Raw genomic sequence first — 22,555 nt, 5'->3', positions numbered from 1 at the left:
AGCTGCAATTCATCTGCACATACGAATCCACCAGGTCAGTAGTTTAGTGTAAATATCTGCTGTTTGGCTGACATCCGGCAAAGATCAGTACTAGAATGAGAAAAGGGGATGGGATATGTTTAGTGGAATATTAATTCAAAACTGATGCAACTGAAATGATGACCTGAGATTTAAGCTGCGATGGAACTGAGCTACAGCGGTTCAGTAACTTTGTTTTTCTTCACTGTTCTTTAAATTATAGGACTTCCCGTTACGGAAAATGTTTGAGTGGAAGAGAAGTGACAAACATCAGAATATGGAAATTAATGATGACTTTTTGATTAGTAAATTATGCTAATTTCAACCATCAAGTTGTAGCAATTAGCGACAGCAAATTCTGACACATCTGACTTCATGTTAAAAGAGCCTGAAAAGCATCCAACCATGGACACCTTCTATGTATTTAATCCCAGAATTGAACATTTGCATTGCAAATGTAAGGTTTTGTGATTCAGAAATGACCACCTTTCCTTTCATATATCAGTGTTGGCGACCCGAAAAGTCACAAGACATTAACATGGGGAACTTTGTTTATCTATATTGTATGTTGGGTCAAGTTCTTGCAAAAAAGTAAATTATAATTGTATATAAAATGTGCTTCAGCGGTGGTTTGAATTACGCAACTTAAACACACAAATTGGCATCAATCAATAGTTCTGTAATTATGAGGTGACTAAGAACATGAATTAACAGCTATTTGAACCACAGCTGTACGGTTTTAAGTCACTGTTTGAGCAAGATTCAATTCAATTCATTTTTATTTATATAGCGCCAAATACAACAAATGTCATCTCAAGGCACTTAAATAATAAAGTCCAATTCAAGCCAATTGGAATTCAACTCATTGTAATCATAATTATTTATAAAATAATCCCAATTCATTCATATAGAGCCAATTCAAAAACAACTTCCTGTCAGGATGGTGTGGGGAAGGGATGACACGGATGCGGACTTCAAAAAGAAAACTTGGTTTATTAAAGCAAAAACAAAGAACAAAAGGCGCGGCTGAGCCGGATTCAAAAACTTAAACTGTGGACTCAAAAAACATAAACAGGACTATGAACAAAAACAAAAGACTAAGCATTGCATGTAGTGATGTGGCGTTTGAAGCGAGGCCTCGGAGCATGTGTCGAGCAAAAAGGGGCGAGCCAGATGAAGCGTTGGTTCGAGGCTTGTATCGTTTCCATAACAATCACGTGACTGATGACAAACGAGGCCTCGGATTCAGTGTACACGTCACTGATTCATTTTGAGCGTCACTATCGCATAAAAAGGGTTTGAACCTTGCGGCACTTCGAGGGTTTTAGTTGGCGTTTGGTATTGGTGAGAGGTAGAGTGTGCGTTGGTTGTATCAGAGTTAGTGGTTAAGTTCAGTTATTATATCAGTCATATCATCTATTATTATTATTATACTGCATTAGAATATATCGTAATTAGGTTAGAATAGTGTTAGAATAGTTATATAGGATATACAGTGAACCCTCGTTTTTCGCGGGGGTTACGTTCCAAAAAGAACCCGTGATAGGCGAAATCCGTGAAGTAGTAACCTTTATTTTTTTTTTACAAATAACTACTGTAGGCCTACTGTAAAATAATAATTTGAATCAATACGAACTGAAGGCTTCAAATTGTGGAGATCAGCACCGCGACCCGAGTCATTGGATTAGAACGGGAGAAAATGAAAAATGATTATGAAAAAAGAATACAAAGTAGGCTACAGTAGGACAAATAGTGACTCGCGTGTATTTCATTGCTCTTCTGACTGAGCCGCTGCATCCTGACTCAGCGTTTTTTTTCTTCTAAAGCCCGCGGTGCAGTGTGTGTTTTTTCGAGAGAAGAACATAGTTATCGGTAGTTGTTGTCGCTCTTTTTTCTTCTGGGCATATTAAACCGCAACGTTATTGACACACATTTTTTTAAATAAAAACCAATAACTTATATTTGTCTTGTTGCCCATACTGCTCTGTTACAGTTTATTCCTGACTCCATACTCCCAATTCCATAAGCACTGTAGTCAGTGTGCATCATTGATATATTTCATTTGAGTGATCAACACCATAGCACTCAATAATACTTCCATATATGCAGTTTTTACACATTTATTTTCACTGAGACACAGTGACAACAATTGTTTATTTTATATTGCAGGATGCTCTAACTCAGGGTTAATTTAGTCTGTCATATATTCCTTTTGCACAGCAGGTGTCACTAGAGAGACCGTTTCAATGAGGCTTCGGGTAATGAACCTTTTGGCGAACCTTTGGGCTGGAAAGCCTCATTGGTTCACAAAGCCTCATTTTGCCATCACTAATTGCATGGCTAAATACTTAACAGAAAGTGACTTTGTGGCACGGCATGCGGGGTTGCAAATTCAGGAGGAGGGTAAGGATGGCAAGAATCTCACAAAGTGGCAGGGGAGACTGGGAACTAAATAGGGAGTGCGTGATTAGTGAGTGGGTGCAGCTGGTGGGGAATGAACAGGTGAGGGGAATGAACTAATTATCAAGCATGGGAAGTGAGGGGAAAACCAATGGCAAGACTAAAACTCAAAACCAAGACATGAACTGAAAATCAAAACGTAACCTAAAACTAAAAACGTAGACCCATGGCGTGACATTTCCTAGCTAAGGAAACCAACAGATTGCACCGAAACTTGTCTTCAGTCCAATCTCCCGTCCTGAGCGTGCCTGAGGCGACTGTGGAAAGGAACGACTCCCTTTTAACAGGAAGAAACCTCTGGCAGAACCAGACTCAGGAAGGGTGGCCATCCGCCTCGACCAGCTGGGGTTTGAGAAGACAGAAGGGGGGGAGACCACTGTAACACCATTCAAAGGATACCTGTTGGAACAGGGAAACACGAGTTAATGACCACAATAATATCACATGTACATAATGTCATTTGAGAAATTAAACAGGGGAAAAAGAGAGTAAAGTGAGGAAAGGTGTGACAGATGAGGCCCCCCAGCAGTCTAGGCCTATAGCAGCTTAACTATGGGATGTTTCAGGATCACCTGAGCCATCCCTAACTATAAGCTTTATCAAAAAGGAAAGTTTTAAGCCTGGTCTTAAAAGTGGAAAGGGTGTCTGCTTCCCGGACATTTACTGGCAGCTTATTCCACAAGAGAGGGGCCTGATAACTGAAGGCTCTGCCTCCCATTCTACTTTTAGAAACTCTGGGAACCTCAAGTAAACCTGCAGTTTGCGAGCAAAGTGCTCTGTTAGGAAAATATCTTACAATGAGATCTTTAAGATATGATGGAGCTCGGTCATTAAGAGCTTTATATGTGAGGAGAAGAATCTTAAATTCTATTCTGAATTTAACAGGGAGCCAATGAAGAGAAGCTAAAACTGGAGAAATATGATCTCTCCTGTTAGTTCTCATCAGAACTCTGGCTGCAGCATTTTGGATCAACTGAAGGCTTTTCAGAGAATATGTGGGACAGCCCAATAATAAAGAATTACAGTCGTCCAATCTTGAAGTAACAAATGCATGGACTAGTTTTTCTGCATCACTCTGAGACAAGATGTTCCTGATTTTAACAATATTACGAAGATAATATTGTTAAAATCTTCGTAATATTGGATCAGTGGGATCCAAGTAGTAACATTTAGCAGTAACATTTGATTTATAAGCGATCTCCCAACACGGCTCTCAGGAATGTGAAGAGACCGAAAACAGAGCTATAGAGAGAAACTTTTTTACAAACTGATTATTTATAAGGTGGTCAAACACACGACTCCAAATCATTCATAATATTGCTTCAAAACTAATGGATGAGTAAATTAAACAACTGATTGCTCATAAATCATAAAGGAAAAGTGGATATGGACTCAATAATGGCACGTGCCGGCCTGGATATTGAACTGTAACTTGAAGAGAGACATTCTTTAAGTGTACATGAGTGTTTGCCTGTTTCCTGAGGCCACCCACAGCTTCCTGTCTGATCTGTAGCATTTACACTTGTGATGTGATGTAGTTTTACAGTTGACTATTTTTTTAGGGGAGCGGTGTTGGGGAAAATGAATGCTGGTCTCTTGACATGCTCACTGACCAAACTTCCACTCTGTAATTAAAGAACAAACTGTTGCTTGCCTTTTCCGGCACTGAATGTAAATCATAATGTACTTAATCATCATGGGGGGAGTGAGTAGGTCTCAAAGCACCATTTTTTCTTCCTCCTGCAGGTTCGTTTGCACTCTGTGCCAATGGGATCAGCTGAAGTGCTGCGTTTGTCCTACAAGTCGAGCTTAAATCACCTGGTTCAGGGTTACAAAACCTATCTGCGCAGAAACATCCAGGAGACTGAAGCTCTGGGACCAAGAAAACCCTCATATGGAACAGCCAGAGGCCCAAGACAAACTAACATATCCAGCATAATCAATATGAGCTGCTCTAACAGTCTCCCTTTTAATGTTACCCTGGTAAGTCGAGCTCATAGAGTGAATGATTCTAACACACCCAGTTCAACTGCAGGAGATAACAGAGGCTGTAAAACAGATGGATCCAGAGAAGACTTTAAACTCCATCAGGTGAGAGGAAACAACAACACTATCAAAGCTGCCGGAAACAGAAAGGCACTCAAAGCTTCTACTGGAGATAGCAGGGAGGATGAAGACAGCAAGCTTGGTCTGTTAGTCATTGAGCCTCAGAGAAACGTGAGTCACAACGTGCAGCATCACTCCTGTCAGTCTCCAGCCATCCAACAGGCTTTGGTGAATCGTATCATGAATGCTCAGGACCTGGAGCTCAACAGGAACTTCTTCCTTTACCCTGGCACATTCTTCCACGTCCTCCTCAAGCAGAGGGATGATTTTGAGCTGAGGGCGAATTAGAGTGGAATTTTTTTATGTGTTTCACTGATTGTACAACCCCAGACAGCAAATATGGAAGAAAGGGGGGAAAAAACAAGTAAAGGAAAGAAAAAGACATGAAATCACCTGATAATTTGCATTTAATGACATTTAATTTAACTATTAATGGCACAAGTTTTATATGCAAATGAGTCTGCAGTTAAAAGAGAGTGCTTGCAGACCCTTAATGAGCTGATGAACCTCACTGATTGTCAGGAAACACTCCCCCAACAAGGCAGCTGTCAGTGGAAATTACGTAGGACAGTAAAACTCCTTCAAGAAAATAATTAAGTTTTGAATGTGGTAGATTTTTTGTTCGTTCTCAGCTGTGTCTAAAATTTGGAGCAAGTACAAACAAAATGGAGAGGTTGTAAATAGAAAACATGCAGGTCGACCAAGGAAGACGTTACAGCATCAGGACAGAAAACCCAAAGCAATATATCCTTAAATAGAAAATGCACCACAAAAGAAGTGAACAACAAACCAGCTGAAGGAAATGGGATTTTCATCCAGAAAAGCCAAACCTAAACCACCACTAACACCTAAAGAGAAGAAAGTAAGGTCACAGTGGGCTGAAGAGAGCAGCCATGCACTGTGTATGGTTGGATGAAGGTGAGATGAATCAGCAATCTGCAAAGAACGAGGAGATGATGCTGGAACTTTAATTTGGTGCCGATCCAATGAAACTTAGAAAGATATGATAACAGTTCGGATCTCATTCTGACTCAAATTTTATGGTGGAAACTGAAAAAATGGTCTGTGACAAAAGAGTTTGAATCTGATTGATAAAGAATATCGTCTCTAACTGTAAAGTACTCAAAGAATTCAAGCTGCGCAGATGCAACAAAGTAGTAATTGTGATTTTGGTTTTCTTTTTGCGCTTGATTCCATCATTTTTCATGTACTTGATTTGACATAAATACTTTAATTACAATGTTTTTTTATCATAATTATAATTGTTTTTTACTCAACCAAAATTATTTTGTGTCACATATGTTTAACAAAAAAAAAACAGCTGAATGAATATTGTTCAGAAGTAGCGATTCCATATTTTTGGCATGGGGTGGCTTACTTTCTCAAGAACTATAGCTGAATGTTCTGCTGTTATCTTTGAAAAACTACCAACTCATCACTCTTTTCCTTATCTTCTGTTTGTCAGTAATAAAGTGGGAGTTGTTTTCCTGTTAAATCACCACAGATATGATTACACTATCTTTTGGAGGACTAAACAAAGTGATTGATCTTTTTCATTATGTCTCAATGCAGAATGAAAACTGCATCCTGAGGACTTGTTACAAACTCACAACTCAGAAAATTGTGTCCGTCGTACGAGTTAGTTTCTGCAACAGAATCAGTTCCTTAAAAAAGTCAAGTGTAACTAACTTCACAGGAGCTAACGTCTTCTTTTAACTTAATCGTCCTCTCAAAACAAGGCTGTTAACAGTGGTGTCAGTGGACAAGCCTCTACTTAGAAGGGAATGAAACCAAGTGAGAGATTTGTGGCAATAAAGGGTAGTTGTATGAAAAAGAGAGGGCTAGAGAGGGAATTAAACTTCAAGAAACTATTTGGAACAGAGTCAGGCCATGTGATGATGGCGTGAGTGATAAGGCTCACCAAGGTTGAGAGCTTCTATTGATTTATCCAAAAGGAAGGTAAACCAAATACTCATTCATTAAAAATGAAAATAATTACTCTCTTGTACTGTCATTCTTTTAGAGATACGTAGATTTAATATATGCATTGTGTGTTTTCAATAGCATCCAATGGTGTAAAGCTGCAGAAATATAAACACCTAGATATAAACATAGTTTTTAAGCAGCCAGCATCAGACTGTAGGGGACTCCCTTTACGTTTTGTATTGTAAAATCTGCCATAATAAAAGCCCAGAAGAAGAAAGCCTGCCCATTTACGCATGTTTCTGTCGCGCTGCGTGTGTAAACGGCGCCTAACTTCCGGACACTAGTATGAACAGAGCGAGACAAGCTCACAGTTAAGTGTCCTTAAAAGAATTACCATAAGGTAAGACTTTTTTGGGGATTTCAGTATTTGACTTTTTGAAATATTAGTGATAGCTAGTGAATCTATAAACCTTCTTTACCTCGTGGTTAAACAAAGTACAATAAAGTGTCGAAATGATTCGTAATAGCTATTAAATTATACCACATCATTAGAAAAAAGGTTGAACGATGAAGCTTAAACTGCTACCTTTGAGGCAAGGTAAGCTAATTTAGTTCACGTGTCAATAAACTCGGTATTGTCAGCGACTGCGTAGCTTCGCGTGTGCTACATGCTAACATTGTTTTGACAAGTCAACAGACTGTGAAATAAGTCCCAGCAGGGTTTATTGATTCTGATATATTGGATATTGTTGCGAAATTTTGTGAGAGTCCATCGCCAATTTGCACATTACCTTTAGTTATAACCGTAATAGCGTCCCATTATACAACGTTAAAATAATTTTTGGGGCAGATTACACGTAAGCTAATTTGTCGTTGTTTCTGCATTCAGCAGGAAGCGTGAAGAGTAATGAAGGCATGAAGTCAGACAAGTTTCGACCCAACCTCACCCTTTTATTGTTGGTTGTAAAACGACGTGGCAATTCTGGGACACTCAGCATTAACCAGTGCGATGACATTTATGTAAATGTGAACTTTGTATGTAGCTTCCTGTTTCCCTGTAATAGTTAAAGTTGAGTTTTGCTACAGGAAGCGGGATTTGGGCGTGTGGTAACTCGTCCTGTTAGTTCAGGGAGGAGCGCCGTGCTTGTGTGTGTGTGTGTAGAACACAAAGCCAGGGATTGTGACAGTGCTGATATATTACACCGACTCAAGATTAACAAGAAGAAGAAGCAGTAAGAAGAATGTGTTTTGTGTGGCGTGTAGCTAGAGTACTTTTACATGGAGTTTGAGTGCTATACCATGGTTTCACTCTTCAAGCTGCCCCACACACGCACACTTTCATCAAAAAAGTGGTTTCAAGTTTCAAGTAGAAACAAGACTATGTTCAAACCCAAAACCCTTTGGTGATTTTAATTCCTTTTAAATTTTTATGGTAGTTCTTTTAATCATTAGATAAGTTCCTTGAGGGACAATTTAGGCTTTCGTCTTTCATAAAAGGGCTTCAAAATATCTAGACTGTAATTTTATATCAACTAGTTATTCACAACTGCAGCCAGAGGGTGGAGTAACTTCATCCTAAATTGTAGGTATTTCCTGTTTCCACAGGGAGTCGTGCAGCACATTATTCATAGACAAATGTAACTGCGCATTTCTTACTTACCTGCTCTACTTTTATGTAGTATTTGATGACATTTTGTGACATTTGCTGGAATTGTACCAAAGTGAGCTGCCTTCACGAGGTCAAATGACAACCAGACAAAGGCTTCTCTCTTCAGGCCCTTCCTCTGCTTGTTCACAGAGAACCGATAAACTCTGGTGTGTGCTTTCAAACAGCAAGTCATCGAACTGAATCAGAGTTGTGATTCGGTTTCGCAGAACTCAGGGGAATGTGGATGCGCATTGGAATGGTTTGAAACCGTTATTGCGTCTTCAGATTTAAGAAATGTACATTCTCTTCCAAAAAAGAATTGTGAATTGTTCTTAAAAGGAGGTTTTTCTGCTCACTGATGCTCTTAAAAGTAGTGATAGCTAATACTTTGTTCCAGGTATAAATGTAAGTTAAGAAGTTAAGTTGTTGAATCTGACGTGGCGTGTTCGTACGAGACCTTCTGAAAAAAAGTGAGAGAAATTTAGAATAAAAATATAAAAACGTTCTTGCATGAGGCCCATTTTTCTGTTTCTCCTGTCGAATGACTAAACTCGTTGAGAAACTGAAAATCAGCTCGTTGACTCATGGTCACTTAAAGCGTTTCCAGACTCGCTCTGCTCTAATAAAATCCTGATTTTTAAACCGTGTCATCTGACAACATCTCCATTCTGGTGACCTAAAGACGTATGTGCAGTGAATTAAACTGCACTAACATGTACGGTGATGTCCCCCAGAGAACGTTGGAAGCGACAAAATGTCCCGAACGTCTTCTCACACGGTCCACAGAGTCACAATGTCTGGCACACTGCAGTCAAGAACTCGGTTCCACTCCTGTGGAATTTTGGATTTTGGAAATTATGAAATAGTTGTGCAGTTTGACATTTTTTTCATTTTTGACTTTAATTTATTCATCCACTGAATCCAAAATGCACCTATACTTGGCCCTTATTGGGTGTTAATTCTGGAGCCCGGGCTGAGGCGCAGCCTGGATGTGGGCAGAGGAAACCAGGTTCCAGCACCGCACTGGTCCTACATGAACTCGCGTTGTTGACCTAACATCCACTGCAATGCCATGTTATCTATGTAGGGATGTAAATCTCCATTCATTACAGAAGACTTTGTGTTGAACTATCAGTTCTGTTCTTCATCTGATTTCCCTGTTCATCTTATGTACAAAATGTTCTCCTAATATTCAACGGGACATTCTGCCACTTCTGATTGAAAGAAATTACTAAAATGTTTGGTCATTTATCAGTTTTGTCAATCATTTTATTGTTTAACTCCGGAACTGAACTTTAGAGTTTATGTTATGAAGCCTGGAACTCAGATTTGGCCTTGGTTTCAATTCTTGGGAAGGCTGAATACAAAAATCACGTCATCACTTGAACCTGGCTGTGATAAATCATTCGAGCTTACATAAGGACAGCTCTCTAGCAGTGACAGGGAGTTGATTAGCTTGTTTTATCTTAAACTGGTTCTCTGATATGTCTAAATGGTGCGATCCCCTGCCTTACAGAGACTTGTAACAAGCTCCTACACAACCCAGTTGGCCTCACATTGAACCAATGTCTGCCTCCTTTGTCAGTTATCTTTATTGTTTAATGTAACAAACTACAGAATTGTAGCTTTGATGGCAAAATAATGGATATGATATTTGGTGGAGGAAAAGGCAGTCCTATCTAATGTTCAACATGCTTTTTTGAAATGGACTATTTGAACTGATGATTTATGCTCAATTTCACAGAGTCAAGCAAAATGTCGGATTCTGACTCTGATTCTGACCTTGGTGGTGACTTCGAGAGCGGCAAGAGACGGAGATATGTGGTGAGTTATTAACCAATTAATCCACAGTGTCTTTTTTTCATCGTGTTTTATTCTGTGGCTGAACTGTTTTCTTTTTTGCTTTGCCTACGCAGACAAATGATACACTTATCACCTTCCGTCCATCAGGTAAGGACTATCTGCTTTTAGATACGAATAAAATTTTGAATTTTGGCTATTATTTACTGAATAAACAAAATGGCAACCTTGAAGCATCAGTACAAGCAAGGATATGTGTGAAAAAAGACAAATTGACTAACATCTAGGTTTGAGTAGCGCTTTGTGATAATTTAATGGTACTCAAACAGGGCATAGACACAGATTCTAGTGACACCTAATTAGCATTTTAACATTATAAACCACTGTGCATGTGGTGCTGATCAGCTGACAATGAAAATATTTAAAAAGCTGATTCTTCTGGATTACCTCCCAGTAAAAACAGTGGGAGGCTTTCATTTGAAGCAGAGACATTTGTGTGTGAGCAGCTCAGGCTATTAATCCTGACTCAGATCTTTATCATCATGTTAAAACTGAATCCTGTCGGACAGACTTTGGTCACTTCTTTGACGTGATCTCACACTTCCCTTGGATCTCCTCTCTCCTGCCTCGTTGCTATCTGTTGTGTCTGTGTCCAACATCAGGCTTAGAGAAACTCTGTCAGCTGCACTTCTTGACCGATGTGAACGTTAAGCAGTTTTTTCCCCTTTAAGTTAGAAAATGAATGATACAAGAAAGTTTGGCATGAGTTCCTTGGTATTGCTTAACTATTCAAAGCAACAACCAAACGAACACCAGTGCATGTCTATCTGTTAGCATGAGTTCAGACTGAGGTGAGATGTTCAGGCTTGTGGTGAAACACGCATTATGACATGTTTGTTTTTTAATGTTTCTAATGCCTCAGTTTTGACAAATTTCTGAACTTCTTTTAAGATAAAAAAAAAAAAGGTGATAATAATTATTACAGATGTTGACAATTTGGTTATTTGGCTGCTGTTTTTCTTTTAAATGATGAAGTAAATATTTGATTTGTTTTTCAGATGAGATTTTTGAAAAGTGGCGTAATATCCCGATGGATATCAGAAAACAAGCTGCACAGAGGATGAAAGTTTGTGCCTTCTGGCTTCCCGTTCTTCTGCAGCAAGAGGAGACCAGCACTGCTGCCTGGGCAATGGAAATAGGTTTAATCAGCTCAAGGTAGGAACGCTAATGATCATTAGCATTGAATACCACTTGGAATTTTCACTGCTTCGGCTGCTAAAGAGTTTTTAATTGTGTCCTTGTAGGAACAGTGGAGAACTAAAAATGAAGCACCTGAGCAAGATCGATTTAGTGGAAACAATCCTCTTAAACATGGAGACTGGAGCTGTAAGTCATTAATGTTGTACTTTACTCCACTCTCAAGTTGCTTTAAAACTGCAGTTTGATCATCCTCGTAGAGCTCCACCAGTACGTGGTTACAGCTGTTAGATGCTGTGTCTCAGTAGTGATTTTGTTTCGTCTGTTTTACCGAAGTCCAGAGTTTGAGCAAAATAACCCCTTAATAAGTTGTGTGTATGAAAGAGGCCAAAGTCAACACTGAAAGGATACAGATGATCAGGTATTTGCCAGGTTGGCAGATTTAAAAAAAAAAAAAAAAAAAAAAAAAAAAGTCTCATTTTCACTTTCAGAATGTGACTGCAGTTAAGTTTGATACCCTCTAACTTTGAACTTAAGATGTTTTCAGTGAACCACTTGAGCCAAGCTCTCTATTTCAGATTTCTGGGTAGTCTCAGTCAAACAATTCAGGAAAATCCACTGTAGACAAAATGAAGACCTGTTTTTACTTGAAAGCTGCTTGTTTGTTCCCCGTTCCAGATGAAAAGGGACCAACCAAGGCATGTAATCACCATAAGCAACATGTTTAATCTGGTAAGTCTGAGAAAAGCAATCATCAGCACTGAACATGCAGCAGTTTGTCAGGTGGGAGACCAAATATATTCAGAACAATTATCTTAGAATCCTTTCATACATAAAACATACCTCTTAAGTGCTTCAATTGTATTGATGGTTGTTGTTTAAGGAAAGAAGCAAAAAAAGATTGAGCACTGCACAGCTTTTAGAACAAATGTGATGATGTTTCCCTTTTCTTTTAGTCCAGAAGGATCTGATCCACATTGTTTTGGAAAACTAAGCTTTCAGTGTCAGCTCTCTGAGACACAGACGAATGTTTGTTGTGTAACTATTGTGCCGAAATGTCAAGTGGTTTTTCCGCATTTCAAAAGCAGTTCATTGTTAAGGGGGGGGGAAAAGTCTTATAGTTGAATGGCTAAATTGCTGTTACCACTCTGCAAAGGTCTGTACAAAAATACTGAGTAAGATTTGTCCCAACAGCGTTCTTCAGAGGTTTTTGAAAATGCAGTGCGCTGGTTGGAGGGAACAGGAGATCACAATATATGCACTCGCCTCCGGGAATTCGGCAACCTGCCCACCTGCTTCACAGCCCTCCATCTCATCTTCACAGAGTGTAAGAAAGGGTCACACAGTTCTGAGGATTGATTTAAATGTCCGGGCAGACCATTTTCTTTAATAAGCCGTCAGATTTGAGCTGTTTCACACCATGGAAATGTTCAGTGTTTTGGATTGATAAAAGCAAGAATATCATTAGAAATCAGTGGAGAATGAAGTTACATTTGGTTATTTTGTTTCTGTTCAGTTGCCAAGTTTATTCAGGAAATGGGTGGCAACCAGGAGAGGACACTGAAGGCCCTGTACGCCCGACCAGATGACTATCTTATAGAGGTAAAACTCAACAACACGATTTGCAGGCGACCGCTTTAATTTATCTATATTTTTATTAAACACTTGTCTGTTGGCCTTGATCACGAACAATACTGTGTGTTCCCAGACAAATTATTGATGTTGTTCTTAGTTGCCTCAATCTAATAAATGCTAATGATTAGACTCCTAATTAATCCTGTAATTACTTTATCAGTAATCCACTGTGAGCCCCATACTGACTTGTTATTTAGGGTTTGGAACAGTTCTGTGCAGCTGCTTCTATGTCATTAAGTGTGCACAAATGTTTCCAAATAAAAGCGCATTCTAGGCACTACGCACCCACATTTCTAACAAAGACAAGACGATGAGTCGGCAGACAATTTGAAACAGGACACTGATCCGCTGATTCTCATCTTCAAAACACTGTTGGTTAACGCAACAAACTGGTTTTGCCCGGGTTTTGTCATCCCCTAAAACAAAACGAACAATGGAACAGCCCCCCCCCCCCCCAAAGTTCCAGCTCTCAGTTTACAAAAGTTGTAATATATATATTTTCTGGGGCCGTACAGACGCATATAGAGACTGACTGAACTCGCACTCTGTTCTTCTGTTTTTCCTATTTTTAAAAGTCAAATTCAAAAGTCATGTGCTCCACTCACCAGGTTACAAAAATAAAGAGGCGCACAATCAGTGGCTTTATTTATCCCCATCTTCTGTATGGGGTAAAAAACCAGTTTAACAACATTCAGAAGCTCTCACTCAGAGTTGATCACCAGAGACTGAAATTAGGTCAAGTGTTTGACTGAGATCAAATTTGAATGAAGACGGCAGCTCTGAGCTCTTTCAGCCCTGAATGTTTGTCTCGAACTGATGGAAATAAACGGTTTCCTTTTCAATATTTCCTCTTCCAGAAAAGTGATGAAATGAGGAGGAAGGGAAATGAGAGCTTTCAGAAACAGCAGTATGAAGAAGCTGTCACCTTTTATTCCAATGCCATCAAACATTAGTAAGTAAAATTCTAACTTTTTGCTGTTTTTTTTTTTTTTTCTTCTCCGACATGAAACCTAAATCTGCACTGTTGTAAATATGTCACCTTGGGTTGAGTTGTACAACATGATGAAGCTCATTGGTCATTTTATTTTCCCTGTGAAGGACAATGATGACTGTACATTGTAATACAAACATACACTTGTCTGACTCAAGGGAAAACAAGCCATCTTAAATGGTTTTCATACTAGATTATTAATAATAATAATAATAATAAAAAATTTATAACGCACTTTACATTTACAACAAAATCTCAAAGTGCTAAATTAGATTTTAAATTAGATCTAATTACTAGATTGGATACATTTTTACCCCAATAACCTGGTGAATCGATCTATTTGGGTAACTGACATGATTCTTTGTTTTTCTTTCCAGCCCTGACAACCACATAATTTATGGAAACAGAGCCCTGTGCTATCTCCGCTGTAAAAAGTTTCTGTAAGTACACCTTATTATTTACCACTGTTGTGATGGATTTGAAGCTTGAAATTTCACTGTAGAAGCTGGAGTCTATACCATGAAGCTGGTTCGACATACTCAGGGTATCTTTTGGTCATCTAGGTAAACTTACCCTAACAATCATGATTACGCTAAACATTGTTAGGATGCTGTTTATTGACTCGGATCAGTTGATCCAGGTAAGCTGACTGCAGTCAAAGCAGGAAAAACGGGAACGAAAGAAAGTCAGCCATGAGAGTTGGAATGCGAGCGATTGCTCGGATATCTTCTGCTGCTTGTCCTAGCTTCTCATTTCATTGTCATGAATGTCGGCAAGAAGTCACGACGGGTTGGAACATGCGTCTGAAACCGTAGGTGGTGTTCTGCAGATTTAGGGTGGCTGATATGACTCATTACATGTGGCTCTAACACAGAGAAACATGTTATGGACATGTTAACAAGGTTTAACTTTTTTTTTAAATTTATTTATTTATTTATTTTTTTAGTAGAGTGAGACTTTTATGAGATTACTGAGGAAGGGAGGGGGAAGGCATCCTGACATGTTTGCATTTAAAATGTATTTCCTCATCAGTGTTTTATAGTATTTGTTTTGGTGAAAGAAAAGTCTGTTAAATCCCTGCTGGTGACCTTACATGTCATATTACCCTTTGATATAAAATATTAGAAGATAAACAGCTGATTGTTCTGTTTTTTTTTTTTTTTTTGTTGTTGTTTTTTTTTATGAATATCATCATGATATACGTTTTTATTTTTTCCACAGAAAAGCAGTTGGTGATGGAAAGCGGGCCACTCTAATCAAACCAACCTGGGCAAAGGTACTTTTCTCATCTCTGTTTTAATGTGGCTTCTCGTGTCGGAGATGAATAAACATCCCACCTCCTCTAATGTGAGATTTGTTCTCCGAGTTGCGAAAGCTGAACTCATCTTGACGTCTGTAAGGTTGATCTTCATCCTCAGATTGGAGTCACCAATTCTAAGTTAGTTATCTCTGAGCGCCATTGTAGCGTGGTGAAACTTTACTCTATTCATTTGGTTAATTGGTTCCTTTTTAAAATGGTGGGATCAGTATAGTTTTTGTTAGGATTTGAACCGTGTTGCCTTGTCTTACAGTAGAGACTTATTGTGATGTCTGCCACTGAAGCAATGATAAAACTAATGCTGCTTGGTCCGTTTGCAGGGTCACTACCGCTTCTGTGAGGCCCTGTTCTATCTGGGAGAAGTCGCTTTAGCTTTTCAAGCCAATTCTTCAGCCAAGTCACTGTGTAAAGATGACCAGGAGGGACTCAAAGAGCTGGAACAGCAACACCAGAAATTCATTTCTGAGATTTCACTCAGCACTGGTACTTTTACTTCATGTACAACAGTTAATTTCAATGAATTAGTAACACTTCAAGATGGCCAAATCTTGTCCTATATTACAGATTCAACATCAGACATGACACAGAAAAATCTAGACAAATATAAGTAAACTGGCTTTGATTTAGATTTTTTTTTTCTATTTTTAACTAAATGTTAGTAGGTGTTTTACTTTTACAACCTCATAGTGATGTGATTATTGCATGTCATAAATGAGGAAAAGACTCATATCCGGCTTATCTTTCATTTCCTGCTTATGGAAACTGAAACTCATAGCGCTGTACTTTTCTTTCAGTGGAACGACCAAAGAATCCTCAAAGGTACGCGTGTATCCTCATACAGACTGAGCTAAGATGATGAATGTACATACTGGTAAACTCTTCTTTTTTTTTTTAATGATTTTTAAATTTTCTTTTTCTCTGGCTGTAGGTTCAAAGTAGGTCTAGTGACAAAACGATCGCAATCTGTAAAGACTTCTGGTAAAGTGGATTTTCCAACAAGCAAGGTCAGTAACTCACTCATAATGTTTGCATGATACTTTTATTCAGTTGTAATCATAACAGCTTGAATAAGGGCAACTGGACTTCTTGGATCTTGCTGAGTCCAGTTGCCCTTATTCAAGCTGCTATGCTTACCATGACCTGGATGACTGAGAACCTTCATCAGCTTATTCAGTTGCGATTCCGGTTGACAGATGGTTGATTAATGCATGAGAAATGCACGATGCATACATTTCATTAAATGAGAAAGAAATGACTCAGCAGGCATTTTGATGACTAATCGACCACCGAAGCAATTTATTATGAAAACTGAACTTTGTTAATATTTTGTTCACTTTTGAGGATATTCAGATGGGTTTTTTTGTACTTTTTAAAAAAAATGTTTTATTTGAAATCAGCACTGATGCAACGTAAAAGTTCTAGAGTTATAAATTAAGGACATTTATAAAAGGTCCTGAAATGTATGTGTCTTTAATTGATAATTAACTTTTGTGTTAACAGGTCACAGAGGTTAAAATGGGCAAAAAGACAGGTGAGTGGGGGCTGACACCTACTGACGGGTGGTCTTTGGCACAGGCTGAACTCTTAATAGTAGTTCTCTCCAGCACATTGAGCTGCTCTTTGTCAACAGTTTTTACTCCTAACATCAGCTACCATCTGTTGGTTATTTTTATGTTAGTTTGTGTACTTGATTACATACACTCTAATCTTTTTAGTTGTCCTGTGAAGTTTTGTTAGCTTGAAACCTTCATTGCCTTCATTGAAGTGTACAATGCCTGCCTGTGAAAAATGTCCAGTTTCAGTTTGGTATGAAATTGTAGAATACCTTAATAGATAGATGGATGGATGGATACTTTATTGATCCCGAAGGAAATTGTGAACAAACATCAAGAAAGAGCAAAAGTAATGTCAGGTACTGACAAAGAATAAAGTGAAGTGTAGTAAAGTGACGAGTTAAATGGAGTTAAAAAAGATATGATAAATATATAGATAAATAAATATGATACCTCCACCTGTAAGTTGTCTGAGCAGCATGTAAGCATTGGTAAATGTGTGTATCATGTCTCTTCAGTGTGCCATCCTCTTATAAAACCATGTGTCACACTAAGCTGTTAAAGATAGATCATATCTACAGTTTTTTCTGCCATAAATGTTTAGTTTTTACATATATATAAATAGATATAGATTTGTAGCCCATATTTATTAGAGTTCACTCTTTGGCATAGCTTACTGTATTTATTATTTTTGATCTGCTGTTCAGTTCTAATCATTTTACTCTCATTGTCATGCAGCTTTTTCAGCAGAAGTATTCTCTCAGAATATGTATAAAAACGCTCTTCACGTTTTTTAAGTTTATGCTGATCCAAATGGTCATCCATTTGTTTTTGGTGTGTGGTACACTTGCACTTTGCGCCATTAAAGTAAGGAAGGATTACAGTAAAGTGGAGCCTAAACCATTAAATTTCACAAATCATTACATTTCTTTTCTTCATAAACACTAAAAATTCATTGCTTCCATCAGCTTTCAGTTGTAAAGGTCTCCTCAGTTTTTATGTCATAGTTAATGTATTACTTGTGTTTTATATCGTTGGTCTGACAAAACAAGATATTGCCAACTTTGGCTTTTTGAAATTATAAGGAACATTTTAAATTCTTCTACAGTATTATACGGAGGAAACGAGAGTGCTGAAAAGTTGCAGCCGAATGTTTTCAGTGATTTAAAAAATAATGTTGACTGAAACAAATTCAGACACTGATCTTTCAATATTAATGGTTACTCAGAACCGTAGGAATCCTGTTGTTTTATCTACATTTTCCAAACAAGTTTCAGTCTAATCATAAAGGGTATTTAAGTCAGATAGAGACATAATTTATCCCATATATGGATCATTCACATATTACAGCAGCCTCAGACATATGGAGTATAGTACACACAGGCCATAAACATTGAATATTCTTCACTAAGGAGGTGTAGCATCAGGCATAATTGCAAAGAAAGAAAAACACATTTCATGGCTGATATTCTCTTCCCAGGAAAAAATGAAAAGACTACACAGCCTGAGGTCAGCACTAAAGACCCAAAACCGTCAAAAAGGTTAGCACGCTGTTATGATGGATGTTTCCCTAAATGATTATTAAAGATGTCTACCCAGCTCACTGTTGTTTTCAGAAATGGAATTTGGATTTTTTATTTTTTATTTATTTATTTTTTTTTTGTCATTGAAATGAGGGTTCCCGCTGTTGACAGTGATGCAATTTGCTCTACAAGGACGCAAAATCCATGTGGCTTCCATCTGTATTCAGTTGCTTGTTAACATCTTCATCTTTTAAACACGTGACGTAGCTTCAGTAGACAAAGATGTGTATCATTTAAGACGGGAACTGACTACAGATTCTGTGCTTCCAGTGAGAAGGGCGAGTCCAACGCCCCAGTGAAAAAGAAGTCAAAGAACAGAAATGGTCAAGCTGAAGATGAGGTAAGATCCTGTTCACGTTGCATTTACTTAACTGCAAGTTAAGTGCAAGAGTCATTTAAGTTGATTAAAATCACCGAGCTGCTGCCTTATGTGCTCTGCTCAGACACAGGACTTGGCTGAAGGTAAAACTGAAGTGGGTAAAGAGTTTAGATTTGCGGTGCAGGATGCCTTCACTGCCCTGTACGACCTGCGCAGCCGCAACGCCGAGCAGGCATTCAGCGAGGCCCTGGCCCTGCTGGAAACCCAGACACTCAAGGTAGTCGCCTCTCATGTGCCACAATTCTCAACATTTTGCAAGCAAGTTTAGAGACTGTCTTAATGAGTTGTTTAAATGTGATTATTACAGTAGAAACCTCAAGAACACGTCATGCAATTTTTTTTTCTAGCCCTTTTCTAATGTTTGTGCATCTATTGTGTGAAATATCATAAATACCATTTAAATGCAACTTAATTTCTGCAGTAGGTTAATCAGTTAATCAGTCACTGTTGTAAACTATCGAATACTGGGATACGATGCCCCAAATTTTATGAATAACTTATTGATTAATTTAATCACGGAGTGACCAAGGTTTCCTCGACCTTTTTGAAATGATGTGTTATAGTTTAGGAACTGTATCAAACGTTTAAAGCTTTTTACCACTTTACAGTGAACTATAAAGAATGACTGAATGATTCTTTTTTGTTTTACTCTCTCAGGAACTGGGACTTTCCACTCTGGATGAGCTGTTGTTGTTGTTTGGACGTGCGTTAGCCCTGACAGAAATTGGCCTGCCTGAGGTAACTAAACAAAATAAACAATCCTCCTGTTTACATCTTAACATTCATCTTTATCTGAGGTATAACTCTGAGATATAACTCTTCTGCCAGTGAATACATTTTGAGGGTACAAAGTTCATAGTTACTCTGTATAAACGAAGTGCCAAGTTTTATTTATAAATAAACTTGTCCTGCTGCTGCTGGCGTAATTTTTAGCTATATTTCTATGTATTTACAGTTCTATTTATATTTACTTTACACATCATCACATAAGCAACATAAAGCTTTAATGTCTCATTCACATCCCTGTCAGCTGCAACACTTTCTTTAGAGACTGCAGACACATTGGCTGTTGTCTTATTTGCTTGTGTTGAGGAAAAAAGGCCATTTGCACCATCAGTGGTTAGACTGAAAATGTTTAATGCTCATCACCGAGAAGGGCTGAAATTTGATCTAACTTTAAGTTTGTTTTGTTGCCGGGCCCTACTCTCATCCTTCAAGCTGTTTGGTCCCACTAAAGAATCAAATTAGTATAAACCATTCACAAATATAGAATTGATATTTAATATAATGCAACATGTGTGTGTAACAACATATTGTTTCATACATTGGTGAAAACTGACCATGCACAGTCACCTATGGTAAGTTAGTTTTAACTAGTACTGGTTTAAACAAAATGCTCCTAAATGAACGTGATAGTCACAGAAACTGTTTTAATTCATTAAAAGCATTAGTCTTTCCTAATGCATTCACAGTCCTGTGATATTTTACTGTGACAGGGCAAATAATCCAAATTTGATAAGAAGAGTTGTATGTTCACATTGCTGTTATCACAGCATTAGTGGTGTCTTTGTCAAACTCAGGAACTCTCAGAAGCACAGAAACTCCTCGAGAAGATCAAGTCGTATGAGGAGCGCACTTTTCAGTGCCTGGTTTACTACGCCATTGGCCGAGTGTATCTCAGGGAAAACAGGTACAGAAGTTTCCACGCTTTTAATTTCTTTTTTAATCTCAATCTTTTTTCTTTTTTAAAGAAAGAAAGAAAATTGAACAATGTTTGCATCTCTTCTTGGGGCAGGTTTGCAGTTGCTCTGCAGCAGTTTTCGGATTCTCTGCAGATGGTGAAGAATCAAATAACACCGGGCAAACTCACCTGGCCTTTAACAAAAGAAATTGTCAAAGAAACTCAGCCAGACTATTTCAAGGTAGGTCTTTGTTCGTTGCGGGTTATTTATTGTGTGAGATCATTTTTCTCGACATTCTTGCGGAACAAAATTGAAGGAGCGGGATTTTCTTTGAGTGCCTTGTTGGGTGGAAGCATACGCTGATTTGGCGTTGAGCGACTGTTTGCTCTGTGTGAGGAACTAGGGCAGCAATGGCAGCTTAACCAGGCCAATAAAGGGCAACCACTCTGTGAAACAGACTATTGATGTAAGCTGGATAAATTAGCCGAAGTATGATTGACCGCAGCAGATTAATCAATTTTCATGAAACTGCTTGGACTTACTTATCTGCTCACAACTGCAGTCAATTATGTATTTGTTAATGTAAAGTTCTGTAGTTATCCTTTTTTTCTTACTGGTTTTGTGCATTTAAGGCTAAATTGTAATTAAAAAAGTATCATCTGCATATTTGAAAAAAACAAAAACAAACCTTTAGCCCAGAATCAGTTCTCAGAAAATGAGTAAAAAAATTGTGAAGTCAAATATGGTAAATGCTCTTGGTGTTTGTTGTTGACTCACTTGTGTTGTCTTTGTAGGAACTTCTGGAGAGTGCTGTAGAGCTGTGCAGATTCCCTCCTGTCCCCGATGCCGTTTGTCGCCTTGAGAAATGCCTGTACCCTTTGAAAACTGAAATCTACTTCACTGACCCAGATTTCAAGGTAAATAACATCCACTTGGATTGTTTAGGAACTCAGATGTTTCAAGACTTTATGAATTTTGAACATTTGCGCTTGTTTACATAGGGCTACATTCAGATATGCTGCTGTCAGAGCTGTCAGGTGGAATTCCACATCAACTGCTGGAAGAACCTGAAGACGACAACCTTCACTGAAAAGAATGAAAAGGTACTTTTTTTTTTTTAAATTGTATGTTTATTTGGAATGGACAGGAGACTACATCTGTATGACTTCACTAGTAAAGTTAAACACATATGACATTCCAGTTTTTCTTGTTTTAAATCCAGAACATGAGTTACACATCAGGGCATATGAGTCCATGGAGTGTACAGTCTCAAATCGTGGGTCAGACTTTGATTGTCCCTTGCAGAACCCACTCTGCTTTGTTAACATAGAGACCTGCACAAGAGTAGCATCGGTGGAAACACAGTTAACCGTTTAAAGCCCGTGTCGATAAATTGCCCAAAAAGAGTAGAGCCAAAGGAGGCTCACAAGTTCACTTATAGAGAATTCTGATATAACTTAATGAAAGGAAGAACAGTTACAAAACTATGTACAGAAAACATGGGGGAGGGGTTCCCTGCCGCTGCTGTCTTAGAGATGATCGATAATCAGTCACAAATAAAATGAGTAAATTACAAAGCAATATTACCAGTGAGATCAAATGAAGTCTGCTCTCGTGGGGGCTATGATTGAAATCCAGTTGTTTCAGATTTGAACAAATTTGTCCTTTTTGGAGTCTTATTTGGTAGGTCAATTTTTCCATCCTAAATATCTCCAGAGTAATTCCAAACCAGTCATCTAAGGTAGGCTGAATCGGGCTTAAACATCTTCTTGTAATTGTTTTCTTACTTGCCACCAAGAGTATTTGTAGCAGCTTTATCTCTCTCCTACATTTCAAAAAAGGAACGTGACCCAGGTATAGGATATCAAAACTTAGGGGTATTTGAATGTTAAAGACTGTGCTTAAAGAAGCCTGGACATCCCTCCAGAAGACTTTTACCTTGGGACAATCCCAGAATATGTGGTAGAGGTTAGCAGCAGTCGAGCCACACAGCCTCCAACATAGCATAGATACGAAAAGGTACATTTAAACTGCATTACAGCTAAAATGTGTAGAACTCATCTTCGCTGTGAACAGATAAGCATAACTAAAGTTTTACTTTGATTTTATCTTTAATTTTGTTTCACAGGATATTCTTAAAGAGCCGTGTTTGACTCCAGACTGTACTGGACAAATCTGTAGTATCAAAATCTTTGGTCCAACAGGCTTGGTAAAGTGTAAGGTAAGGTAAAACTCTAAAGCTAGTGGACTTTTAAGATG

General features: G+C 38.3%; 1 protein-coding gene across 1 annotated transcript in view; it reads left to right on the top strand.

The window, feature by feature from the left end:
- Nucleotides 1-6,804: 6,804 nt before the first annotated feature.
- The window catches only part of ttc3 (tetratricopeptide repeat domain 3), a 32,389-nt gene continuing 16,638 nt past the window's right edge, over nt 6,805-22,555 (top strand). The window contains exons 1-24 of the mRNA XM_075486847.1: nt 6,805-6,910; nt 9,903-9,982; nt 10,075-10,108; nt 11,017-11,173; nt 11,263-11,344; nt 11,834-11,887; nt 12,350-12,482; nt 12,672-12,757; nt 13,648-13,742; nt 14,159-14,221; nt 15,003-15,057; nt 15,420-15,582; nt 15,894-15,918; nt 16,028-16,103; nt 16,600-16,630; nt 18,133-18,193; nt 18,506-18,575; nt 18,679-18,831; nt 19,272-19,352; nt 20,195-20,304; nt 20,410-20,536; nt 21,091-21,213; nt 21,298-21,399; nt 22,425-22,517. Of these exons, the coding sequence (XP_075342962.1) occupies nt 9,914-9,982; nt 10,075-10,108; nt 11,017-11,173; nt 11,263-11,344; nt 11,834-11,887; nt 12,350-12,482; nt 12,672-12,757; nt 13,648-13,742; nt 14,159-14,221; nt 15,003-15,057; nt 15,420-15,582; nt 15,894-15,918; nt 16,028-16,103; nt 16,600-16,630; nt 18,133-18,193; nt 18,506-18,575; nt 18,679-18,831; nt 19,272-19,352; nt 20,195-20,304; nt 20,410-20,536; nt 21,091-21,213; nt 21,298-21,399; nt 22,425-22,517 (2,043 nt within the window). The 5' untranslated portion in view covers nt 6,805-6,910; nt 9,903-9,913. The remainder of the gene's footprint in view (nt 6,911-9,902; nt 9,983-10,074; nt 10,109-11,016; nt 11,174-11,262; nt 11,345-11,833; nt 11,888-12,349; nt 12,483-12,671; nt 12,758-13,647; nt 13,743-14,158; nt 14,222-15,002; nt 15,058-15,419; nt 15,583-15,893; nt 15,919-16,027; nt 16,104-16,599; nt 16,631-18,132; nt 18,194-18,505; nt 18,576-18,678; nt 18,832-19,271; nt 19,353-20,194; nt 20,305-20,409; nt 20,537-21,090; nt 21,214-21,297; nt 21,400-22,424; nt 22,518-22,555) is intronic.

Source organism: Odontesthes bonariensis, chromosome 16 (genome assembly GCF_027942865.1).
Source record: "Odontesthes bonariensis isolate fOdoBon6 chromosome 16, fOdoBon6.hap1, whole genome shotgun sequence".
Lineage (NCBI taxonomy): Eukaryota > Metazoa > Chordata > Actinopteri > Atheriniformes > Atherinopsidae > Odontesthes > Odontesthes bonariensis.
This window is presented reverse-complemented; position numbering and strand designations above follow the sequence as displayed.